Below are 12236 nucleotides of genomic sequence, written 5' to 3'. Positions count from 1 at the left end.
ATTTTTCTTAACTCAGCCCTATCATTCCCCACGCCCCTCCAGCTGCCCAAACTCCGAATCCATTTCCAGTTGTCCTGAAACTTCCTCAATCTTCTGAGATTCTGAATATTGAGACTCTAAATACAGTCTACTGAGATAAAAAAATAATTCTCCCCCTCCCCTCTGCGTCGCCTTCGTGCTTAGACTTGCACCTTTTATTTACATCACCCCCCTTCTAGACTGTGAGCCCGTTGTTGGGTAGGGACCGTCTCTATATGTTGCCGGCTTGTACTTCCCAAACGCTTAGTACAGTGCTCTGCACACAGTAAGCGCTCAATAAATACAATTGAATGAATGAATGAATCACCGTCAGCCCCACAGCACTTACAGCTGCTTCATAGAGAAGCAATTGGCCTATTGAATAGAGCACGGGCCTGGGAGTTTAGAAGTATGTGGGTTTTATTCCCAGCTCTGCCCCTTGTCTGCTGTATGACCTTGGGTGAGTCACTTCACCTTTCTGTGCCTCAAGTCACCTCATTTGTAAAATGGGGATTAAGACTGGGAACCCAAAGTGGAACAGGGACTTGTATCTTTGCTTGTATCTACCCCAGTGCTTAGAGAAGCAGTATGGCTCAGTGGAAAGAGCAAGGGCTGTGGAGTTCAAATCCCCGCTCCCCCAATTGTCAGCTGTGTGACTTTGGGCAAGCCACTTAACCTCTCTGGGCCTCAATTACCTTATCTGTAAAATGGGGATTAAGACTGTGAACCCCCTGTGGGACAACCTGATAACCTTGTAACCCCCCCAGTGCTTAGAATAGTGCTTTGCACAGAGTAAGTGCTTAATAAATGCCATCATATTTATTATTATTATAGCACTTGGCACACAGTAAGCACTTAAATGCCACAGTTTTATTATCACTATTATTATGTACATTTATAAGATTTATTCATATTAGTTCTTGTCTTCCCTTTTAATAATAATAATTATGGTATTTGTTAAGCGCTTACTTTGTTCCAAGCATCGTTCTAAATGCTGGGGTAGATAAAAGGTAATCAGGTTGTACCACATGGGGCTCACAATCTTAATGTCCATTTTACAGATGAGGTAACTGAGGCACAGAGAAGTTGAGTGGCCTGTCCAAGGTCACACAGAGGACAAGTGGCAGAGCTGGGATTAGAACCCGCGACCTCTGACTCCCAAGCCCCTGCTTTATCCACTAAGCCACGCCGTTTCTCAGACTGTAAGCTCCTTGTGGGCAGGGAACATGTCTACCAACTCTGTTATATTGTACTCCTCCACGTGCTTAGAACAGTCCTCTGCCCAAAGTAAATGCTTAATAAATACAATTGATTACCTGATTGATTGAAAGAGATGCTATCGGGGGTGCGGGGGTCACTGGATATTATCCACTCTGATCCAATATTAACCCCAGAGATCTCAATGCAGCCCAAAGCTGATCGTTGCATTACTCATGGCCTCTATGTTCTTTGCCGTTCACTCAGGAGTCAATTGTGGACGAACAGGAGAGTAACAAAGAAGAGAACATCCACCTGACGAGATTTCTCCGTGTTCTGGCCAACTTCCTCATCATCTGCTGCCTCTGTGGGAGTGGCTATCTCATTTATTTCGTGGTGAAGCGATCCCAGAATTTTTCAAAAATGCAGAACGTCAGCTGGTATGAAAGGAACGAGGTGAGAATGAAGACTGGGTTGTAACTGGTCTCTCAGAGCCAACTTACACCATCCGGGCAAACGTGGAGGGGAAAGCAGACTTGGAGAAGCAGTCATTCAGTCAGTCAGTCATATTTATTGAGTTGCTTACTCTGTGCAGAGCACTGTGCTAAACTCTTAGGAGATTACACTGCAACAATAAAGAGACACATTCCCTGTCCACAGTGAGCTTATGGTATACAACAGGAGACAGACATTAAAATAAATAAACAAATTTCAGATATGTGCATAAGTGGTGTGGGGCTGGGAGGGGGGATGAAAAAAGGAGGCATCATGGCCTAGTTTTTTGGTTTTGTCTTTTATGGCTCTTCTAGACTGTGAGCCCACTGTTGGGTAGGGACTGTCTCTATATGTTGCCAACTTGTACTTCCCAAGCACTTACAGTACTCTGCACACAGTAAGTGCTCAATAAATATGATTAAATGAATGAATGAATGTGAAGCACTTAAAATGTGCCAAGCACTGTTCTAAGCACTGGGGTAGATACAAGATATTCAGGATGAATTCAATTCATGCCCCACGTGGAGCTCACATTCTGAGTTGGAAGGAATAGGATTTAATCCTCACTTTACAGATGAGATAACTGAGGCCCAGAGAAGTGAAGTGACTTGCTGGAGGTCACACAGCAGACAAGTGGATGGTTTAGGTTTAGAACCCAGATCCTTCTGATTCCCTGGCCCATGCTCTACCCACTATTCCATGCTGCTTCTCTTCTTCATCTCCTTCGGCAGCAGCTTGTTAGTCTAGCTGACCGAGGGAAACTGGCCCAGTGTAACTCTCTCCAGGACAACTGCAGTTGCCACTGATACCATGCCCTGGTCTATGTGACACGCCACGCATTGTTTTGAGACATTGAGAGGCGTCAGGTTGCAGGTGACAGAAAATAATCTTAGGTAGTGCGATAGCCCTATCTCAGCAGAAACCACTCCTCCTGATTCCTGGCATTCCTGTCGGCCAGAAGGCAGCATGGCCTAGTGGAAACAGCACGGGCCTGGAAGCTAGAGGACCTGGGTTCTAATCCCAGATCTGCCCCCATCTGCTGTGTAAGCTTGGGCAACTCACTTCACTTCTCTGGGCCTCAGTCTACCTCATTTGTAAAAAAAAAAAAAATAGGGATTAAGACTAAGCCCCATGTGGGACTGAAACTTTGTCCAACCAGATTTTCTTGAATTTATCCCAGGTCACAGTATACTTCCTGACACATAATAAACACTTAACAAATATGACACTAATTATAATAATTTCTATCGTACCAAGGCTCTCACTGTAATAACCACCTGCGCAAGCCAGAAAAGAAGCAAAATCAGTTAGGAAGCTGAATACAGAAAACTTTCTCAGAAAGGACCCTTTCAACCCTCACCTAGTGGACTCTAATTGGCAGGTGGAGATTGTCATGTCCCTATTGGGAATGTTCTGCCCTCCGCTATTCGAAACCATCGCGGCCCTAGAGAATTACCATCCTCGCGTTGGGCTTAAGTGGCAGTTGGGAAGGATCTTCGCTCTGTTCCTTGGAAACCTCTACACTTTCCTCCTGGCACTGATGGATGACGTCCATCTCAAGGTAAAGACACGACTGTTTGTTTGTCTTCCGCTGTTGAGTCATCTCTGACCCATAGCGATGCCATGGACACATCTCCCCCAGAACGCCCCACCTCCATCAGCAGTCATTCTGGTGGTGTATCCCAAAAGTTTTCTTGGTAAAAATACAGAAGTGGCTTACCACTGCCTCCTTCCACGCAGCCAACTTGAGTCTCCACCCTTGACTCTCTCCCATGTCACTGCTGCCCAACACAGGTGACTTTTGACTTGTAGCAGATTGCCTTCCACTCGCTAGTCACTGTTCAAGCTAGGAATGGGATGGGTTGGCCTCTGCTTCACTCTCTCTCCCATAGCTGAGACAAGTGGAGTACTGGACCCTGAGAGGGCAAAGACACGACTTCTCATTTGAAATGGAGCCCTGTAGTCCTCTCTGTGCCACTGTTCAGGGCATGACAAGCGTTCCATCAGTGACATTGATTCTATCAATCAATTGATCATATTTATTGAGCACTTACTGTGTGCAGAGCACTGTACTAAGTGTTCCACAAGGGGTTCTCAGAGGGAAAGTTAAGGATGTCATGTGGTCCATCTCTAACTACAAAAATAAGGGCCAAGGATGATGTTGTTGGAGACCCGATGACATTTTTTTATAATCATATTCACTCATTCAATCATATTTATTGAGTGTTTACTGTATACAAAGCACTGTACTAAGCATTTGGGAAAGCACAATATAACAGGAGAGTATAGTATAACATTTGCTTCCGTGCAGTGTCTAACTTCAATCACTCGTGCTTCAGTTCAAGCACAATCTCGTGATTCTTTATATAATAATCCTCTAATTTCCTCATAATATTTATGGTATTTGAGTGCTTACTCTGTGCCAAGCACTATATTAAGCACTGGGGGAGATATATAATCAGGTAGGATACAGTCCCTGTTCCACGTGAGGCCCAAAGTCTAAGGGGGAGAGAGAACAGGAAGTAAATCCCCATTTTACAGATGGGGAAACTGAGACACAGAGCAGTTAAATGACTTACCAAAGGTCACATGGCAGGCAAGTGGGAAAGTTGGGATTAGAACCCAGGTCGTCTTACTCCCAGGCCTGCGTGATTTCCACTGGGCCACACTACTTCCTGAAGCCCACGTCCATATCAGACCACAGCCTTTTCTTCCACTTACATCCTACTCAGACCAGCAGGGATCCTTGGATAGCTTTAAATCATGTACAATCAATTATTTATATCAAATATAAAATATATTCAAATATTATTATATAACTTATTATACTGAATATGTATTGAGCACCCAGTAGGTGCTAAGTAAGTGTGATTGAATGAATGGCTTGGCTGCACTGTCAGTTGCCGCTTTCATTGGTGCATTTCGGCCTTCTTTTCTAGCTGTCCAATGAAGACAAGGTAAAAAACATCACCCACTGGACCCTGTTCCACTATTACAACGCATCCGTGGGGGATGGAAACGGCACGACTTCTCCGCTCCACCCAGCCGACGTGCCCAGGGGCTCCTGTTGGGAGACGACTGTGGGCATTGTGAGTGCTTTAGCCTTCTTGCTTTTTCACTAACTACTGACAATTCATGCCTAATTCTTTTCACAGGTGACTCTCTATTCCCTCATGAATGAATTCCTGCGTGTTTCCGTAGTGAGAAGTTGTGTGGCTTAGTGGAAATAACACGGGACTGCCTGTCTGGGAGACCTGAGTTCTAGTCCTGGCTCTGCCTGCTGGGTGGCTCTGGGCAAGTCACTTTCATTCAGTCATATTTATTGAGTGCTTACGGTGTGCAGAACACTATACTAAGCGCTTGGGAGAGTACAACAGATCAATAAACAGACACATTCCCTGCCCACAACGAGCCTAACGTCTAGAGGACTTCCCTTCCCTGGGCCTCAGTCTACTCCATTTTCCCTGCCCCGTAGACAACAAGCCCCATGTGGGACTGGGACTGTGTCTGACCTGATTAGCTCATAATAACAATAATAATAATAATGGTATTTGTTAAGCACTTACTATGAGCCAAGCACTGTTCAAAGCACTGGGGTAGATACAAGGTCATCAGGTTGTCCCACGTGGGGCTCACAGTCTTAATCCCCATTTTGCAGATGAGGTAACTGAGGAACAGAGAAGTTAAGTGACTTGCCCAAAGTCAGACAGCTGACAGTTGGCAGAGCCGGGATTTGAAACCATGACCTCTGACTCCCAAACCCATGCTCTTTCTACTAAGCCACGCTGCTGCTCAACTCTACCCTAGCGCTTAGTACGGTGGTTGGCACATAGAAAGTGGAAAGCAAATGCCTTCAATGTCATTATTACACACAAACTGCTGCAGAAGGACATTAATGCATTTATTTTAGGGGAGCCTGAAAAACAATACTGAATTTCCAGTGCATCTAGCTTTATTTTTATTTATTCTGACGACCTGACACCCGTCCACATGTTTTGTTTTGTTGTCCGTCTCCCCTTTCTAGACTCTGAGCCTGTTGTTGAGTAGGGACTGTATCTATACGTTGCCAACTTGTACTTCCCAAGAGCTTAATACAATTCTCTGCATAGAGTAAGCGTTCAATAAATACGATTGAATGAATGAATGGATGAACAGGGGTGTGTGTGAAGGTACATGTGTGTGCATGTGTCTGTGCATGTGTGTGTGTTGTTTAGGAGTCCCTGCTCAGCTGGCATTTATTAAAAAAGGGTCAATCCCTGCCAGGGTATTGTCAGCCTAGGGATATGCAAGAGGGCATCTGGGTTGATTTTGGTGACCACTAGGCACTGGTCTATTTATTTATTTATTTTACCTGTACATATCTATTCTATTTATTTTATTTTGTTAATGTGTTTTGTTTTGTTCTCTGTCTCCCCCTTCTAGACTGTGAGCCCACTGTTGGGTAGGGACCGTCTCTATATGTTGCCAACTTGTACTTCCCAAGCGCTTACTACAGTGCTCTGCACACAGTGCTCTGCAATAAATACAATTGATTGATTGATTGGTCATGGCTCTTCTGGTTAAGCTACATTCATCCAGAGAAGCCTGTGAACAAAACCACCCAGGGCTGGGAACCGAGAAGGGACAGCAGGATGGAAAACCCCATCCAGGAGTTTAATGGCAACCAGCAGCCAGCTGGGAATCGGATTGGCTCACTGACCAAGTCCGGGGACTGAGCTGAACTCCTCCCATCTGGAAGGCAAATGCTGACTGCAGCCCATTGCAGTGCACACAGCTCTCAGGCCCCCGGGGGCTCGGAGAGCTCAATTGCTCCTAGACAATTCCTAGATCCGGCCATCTGGATCGGGGCAATAGTTAGAACCTGTGCCATGAACACTTGAATCTACAGAATTTCAAGCCCCAGTGTGTAGGAGTCAAACCTAAATAGTTATGATTTTCATCCAAAATACATGATTCATGTGGAATTGAGAGAGCAGAGTGAGAGTTCTCTTTTTGTGTGGGGGGTGGGGTGGGGTTTGCTAAACACTTACTATGTGCTAGCCACTACACTAAACACTGGGGTAGATACAAGATAATCAGGTTGGGCACAGTCCGTGTCCCACAGTTTTAACCCCCCATGGTACAGATGAGATAACTGAGGTACAGAAAACTTCAGTGATTTGCCCAAGGTCACAAAGCAGAGAAATGGTGAAGCTAGGATTAGAACCCAGATCTTTTGACTCCCAAGCCCCTGCTCTTTCCACGAGGCCACATGGCTTCTATGTCTCCCTTAGCCTGTGAACACCATGAGGAGCAAGTAATTATCTTGTGTCTACCCTAGTGCTTAGTATAAGCATGTAGTAATTGCTTAACAAAAATTGTTATTATTGTGATGCTTCAACTGTTGTAGCCTACTTTTCTTTCCAGCGCAACTGGATATTTTAAGGGCAGGATCTATACAAGTCCATGTTTGAATGAGGTACTTTGTGAAAAGCTATTTAGCATTTTGTGGAATAACAATGACAACAACAATAATAGTAACTGTGGTACTTGTTAAGCACATCTACTACATGCCAAGTTCTGTGCTTAGTGATGGAGTAAATACAGGGTAAACATATCAGGCCGAGCCCTGGACCAAACTCTAAGGTGGAAAGAAAACAGGTAATACCTATTTTGTTGAGAAGTGAGGCACAGAAATTAATAACAGCTGTGGTATTGGTTAAGGACTGGGATAGATAGAAAATTACCCGGTCGAATTATTGTGAGTTCTAATCCCGGCTCTGCCACTTGTCAGCTGTGTGACTTTGGGCAAGTCACTTAACTCCTCTGTGCCTCAGTTACCTCAACCGTAAAATGGGGATTAAGACTGTGAGTCCCACGTGAGACAATCTGATAACCTTGTATTTACCCCAGTGCTTAGCACAGCGCTTGGCACATAGTAAGCGCTGTTGTCTGTCTCCCCATTCTAGATTATGAGCCTGTTGTTGGGTAGGGACCGTCTCTATATGTTGCTGACTTGTACTTCCCAAGCACTTAGTACAGTGCTCTGCACACAGCAAGCGCTCAATAAATATGACTAAATGAATGAATGAACAAAAAACATTATTATTATTATAGAGCTCCTGTCCCACATGGGGCTCACAGTCTAAGAGGGAGGAAGAACAGGTATTGAATCCCCACATTTCCATTTTACAGATAAGGAAAATGAGGTTCAGAGAAGCTAAGGGACTTTCCCAAGGTCACACAGAAGACAAGTGGAGGAACTGGGATTAGAATCTAGGTCCTCTGCTGCCCAGGCCCATCTGCCTTCTACTAGGCCACTCTGCTTCATGCTGTGGGCAAGATTGTCTACAGTTCCCCATCACAACCAGGTGCAGCATCTCAATCCTTGTTTTACAGATGAGGAGACAGAGCCCCAGGAGGCGGTGTCAATCAATCAATCAATCAAATTTATTAAGCAAGATCTCCTGACCTTTTCCATGCCAGTCCAAACCTTTGCCCAATGATTCCCCGCCCAGGGCCCCCAAAAGACCCTATCATCCCCACCCAGTGCCCATGGAGAAGGGGATTTCTCCATTGTCTGAGGAGTCTTGAGGACAGATGTTCCCCTGATCACTCTCTCTCTCTCTCTCTCTCGCAGGAGTTTGTGAGGCTGACCGTGTCTGACATTCTGGTGACATTTATAACCATTCTGCTGGGAGACTTCCTCCGCGCTTGCTTCGTCAGATTCATGAACTACTGCTGGTGCTGGGACCTGGAGGCTGGATTTGTAGGTGGCTGTGGGATGGGCTTGTGACACCTGGCGCAGTGTCAATTGCTGATACTTCTTATAGATTTTTGTAACCGCTCCTGGCCTGGCTGTGTTTTCTCTGGGCCAACAAATGAAGCTTAGAAGGGGAAAAAAATGTCTAAGCCCATGGACTGTACCCATAAAGGGGACAAGAAATGTACACATAGCAAAATCTACTTAATAGTGGAATTTTTTAAGCACTTATGTGCGAAGCACGGGGCTTGGCATGGGGATAGATATGAGAAATTGGTCTAAATGCTTCCTAAGCTCTGGATAGATACACTCTACTCTCTCTTTATCTCTCCCTCTCTTTCTCTTTATTTCTCTTTCCCTACTCTTCCTTCTCCCTTTTCTCCATCTCTCCCTCCCTCCACTTCTCTCTCCCTTATTGAGAGTCGAGTTTGAAAAATTCATGTGGCAAAATGCATTATGAATGAAGGACACAGTTGCTTTTCATCACCTCTGCCCTCCCTTTCTCTCAGCCTGTATGCTTTGATGGAGGCACACTGTGGGCTTTGGGGAGTTCCATAGTTTCCTGAAAGGGACAGGTATGATCTGAACTCAGGATCATTAAGCCCCCCGGCTTTAAGTTCCAGGGCCCAATTTGAAGATACCAAGCAGTAATGAACTGCTTGGGCTGGGTGTTCAAAGGGAACTTCCTGTCACTGGAGCCTTTTGTGGGCATGTGACCAGTCACACACAATTATGCCTTCTCCTTCTCTCTCTCTCTGGGCAGCCCTCTTATTCGGAGTTTGACATCAGCGGAAATGTTCTCGGTCTGATCTTCAATCAAGGAATGATCTGGTGAGAGATATTCACTTGGGGCCTAGGGGTGGTTCTAGTAGTAATCACGGTATTTATTAAATGCTTATTATGTCCCAAGCACTGGGGCAGATTTGAGATAATCAGTCTGGACATAGTCCCTGTCCCACCTAATAATAATAATGACATTTATTATAATAATAATAATGATGGCATTTATTAAGCACTATGTGCAGAGCACTGTTCTAAGCACTGGGGAGGTTACAAAGTGATCAGGTGGTCCCACGGAGGGCTAACAGTCTTCATCCCCATTTTACATATGAGGTAGCTGAGGCACAGAGAAGTCAAGTGACTTCCCCAAAGTCACACAGCCGACAATTGGAGGAGCTGGGATTTGTGCCCATGACCTCTGACTCCACAGACTGGGCTCTTTCCACTGAGCCACAGTGGGGCTCATGGTAGGAAGAAAAACAGATATTAATCCTCATTTAACAGATGAGGAAACTAAGACCCAGAGATGTTCAGTGACTTGCCCAAGGACACACAGCAGGCAAGTGATAGATCTGGTATTAGAACCCAGGTCCCCTGACTCCCAGGACTGTGCTCTTTCTAGTAGACCACACTGTTTCTTCTTTTGACTCCCTCTCCCCTACTCAGGTCTCCAGACCAGATTTCCCTCAGCCCTTAGAATACACTGAGCAGGAAACCAGGTTTTTAGGCTTTTGGGATTCGAGGAGCACGGCCTAGCGGATAGATCACAAGCCTGGGTATCAGAAGAGCCTGGGTTCTAGTCCCGACTCCTCCACCTCCCTATGTGGACTTGGGCAAGTCACTTTGCTTCTCTGTGCCTCAGTTCCCTCATTTTTTAAATGAAAATTAAGACTGTGAGCCTTATGAGGGGCAGGGACTGTGTCCAACCCGATCATCTTGTACCTACCCCAGCACTTAGAATAGCGCAGGGCACACAGTAATAGTTAAGCAAATATCATGATTATTAATTCAGACTTTCTGCCCCTAACCGGAGCCAGCCTTCAGGGAGTTTGTGCTCTGTACATAGTAAGTGCTTTGCACATAATAAACGCTCAATAAATGCCACTGATAGATCAATTTTGTAAGCACTCCCCCTGGTTTACAGCAGAAAGTCCTAGACAGTAGGGGTACTCAAGGTTCCCTGACACCCTCATCCCCACCACAATCACCAATTCTCCCTCCTCTCCCCACTATTTTAATGAAGAGGGTCCTATAAATTGGACCACTTCTTCTCTAGAATCAGTTCGCTCTCCCCCTGGGGCAACTCCTCATCTCCGATTCCTGTGACTCTCCCCTCTGCACCTACCACAGGTCCCGCTCAAATCCTCCTCCCTTCCTGATGACGATAATGGCTTCTGTTTCTTTTTTTCCAGGATGGGCTCCTTTTACGCCCCTGGTCTCATTGGTATCAATGTGCTGCGCTTACTGACATCCATGTATTTTCAGTGCTGGGCCGTGATGAGCAGCAATGTCCCGCATGCGAGGGTTTTCAAGGCCTCCAAATCGAATAACTTTTACATGGGGCTTTTACTGCTGATCCTCTTCCTCAGCCTCTTGCCTGTGGCCTATACCATCATGTCCCTCCCTCCTTCCTTTGACTGTGGTCCTTTCAGGTATGGCATCTTCCAGGGAGAGCATGTGCTTTGTTGATTTGCACCGCGGGTTTGGTCTCATCAATCAGTTCAGGGTATTCCTTGAGTACTGACGTTGTGCTTTCCATCCTCACTTGGAAGAGGATGGAACAGTTGACTCATGGAATGGTTTGTAATTGACCCTTCTCCTGAACATGGATGGAGGATTTCAGAATCAATTGTGCTACAGATTCTCCAAGAACCTGCCTTAAGGCAAAATTCAAAAACGCATAATTGGATTTAATGATAATAATCATTATGACATTTGTTAAGTGCTTACTAGGTACCAGGTACTGCTCTAAGCCGTGGGGTGGTTACAGCAAATCAGATTGGACACAGTCCCTGTCCTACATAGGGCTCACAATCTTAATCTCCATTTTATGAGAGAGGTAACTGAGGTGCAGATAAGTGAATTGACTTGCCCAAAGTCACACAGCAGGCAGTTGGCAGAGCTCAGATTAGAACCCAGGTCCATCTGACTTTTGGGACCACATTTTACCCATTAGGCCACGCTGCCTCTCCTTAGCGACTTAATGTGCTTTAACTGGTTTTTCCCTTTCCTCTCATGATATTTACCTCTCATGAGGTAGGGAAAGACAGATATTAGCATCCCCCATTCCACGGAAGGGCTCTACTGAGGCCTGGGGAACTTGAGTGACTGACCCAAGGTCGCACAGAGAATCAATGCTTAACCAGACAAAAAAGCCAAGTCTTCTACCTCCCTCTTCTTTCCGTTGGATCGAATGGCCAGATCTGAATTTGCCTGATTCATTTATCCTCTTATTCCTGGCCTCTACAGGCAATACAAATCAATCAGTGGTATTTATTGAGTGCTGACTGTGTGCAGAGCACTGTACTAAGCGATTGGGGGAGAACAATACATCAGAGTTGGTAGTATGTTCCCTGCCCACAAAATGCTTCAAAGAATAATGCCAGTCCTTTCTTCACCGCTGCATTCCTGTCCCGGCCTACAAATGACCTGCTCTGGAAAGCAGCCCAAAGATCTCAGGGTTCAGGGAGGATCATTGATCAGTCGTTGGTATAGGGAAGCAGCATGCGCGAGTGAAAAGCGCATGAGTCTGAGAGTCAGAGGACCTGGGTTCTAATCCTTGCTTTGCCAATTACTGTGTGACCATGGACAAGTTGCTTGGCTCCTCTGTGCCTCAGTTCTCCTGTTCTCCCTCCTACTTAGACTGTGAGCCCCATCTGGGACAGGGACTGTCTCCAACCTAATTGACTTTTATCTGTCCCAGTGCTTATAACAGTGTTATACGCATAGTAAGCACTTAACAAGAGAAGCAGCATGGCTCAGTGGAAAGAGCATGGGCTTGGGA

At 45.6% G+C, this 12236-nt stretch overlaps 1 protein-coding gene across 1 annotated transcript in view; it reads left to right on the top strand.

Moving 5' to 3' along the window:
* Window positions 1–12236, top strand: part of TMC2 (transmembrane channel like 2) — a 43575-nt gene that overhangs the window by 17774 nt on the left and 13565 nt on the right. The window contains exons 11-16 of the mRNA XM_038761857.1: window positions 1483–1671; window positions 3092–3271; window positions 4650–4799; window positions 8330–8458; window positions 9216–9283; window positions 10645–10884. Coding sequence (XP_038617785.1) covers window positions 1483–1671; window positions 3092–3271; window positions 4650–4799; window positions 8330–8458; window positions 9216–9283; window positions 10645–10884 — 956 coding nt within the window. The remainder of the gene's footprint in view (window positions 1–1482; window positions 1672–3091; window positions 3272–4649; window positions 4800–8329; window positions 8459–9215; window positions 9284–10644; window positions 10885–12236) is intronic.

This window comes from Tachyglossus aculeatus, chromosome 2 (assembly GCF_015852505.1).
Source record: "Tachyglossus aculeatus isolate mTacAcu1 chromosome 2, mTacAcu1.pri, whole genome shotgun sequence".
NCBI lineage: Eukaryota > Metazoa > Chordata > Mammalia > Monotremata > Tachyglossidae > Tachyglossus > Tachyglossus aculeatus.
Note: the sequence above shows the minus strand (reverse complement) of the source record. Positions and strands in the feature narration are given on the sequence as shown.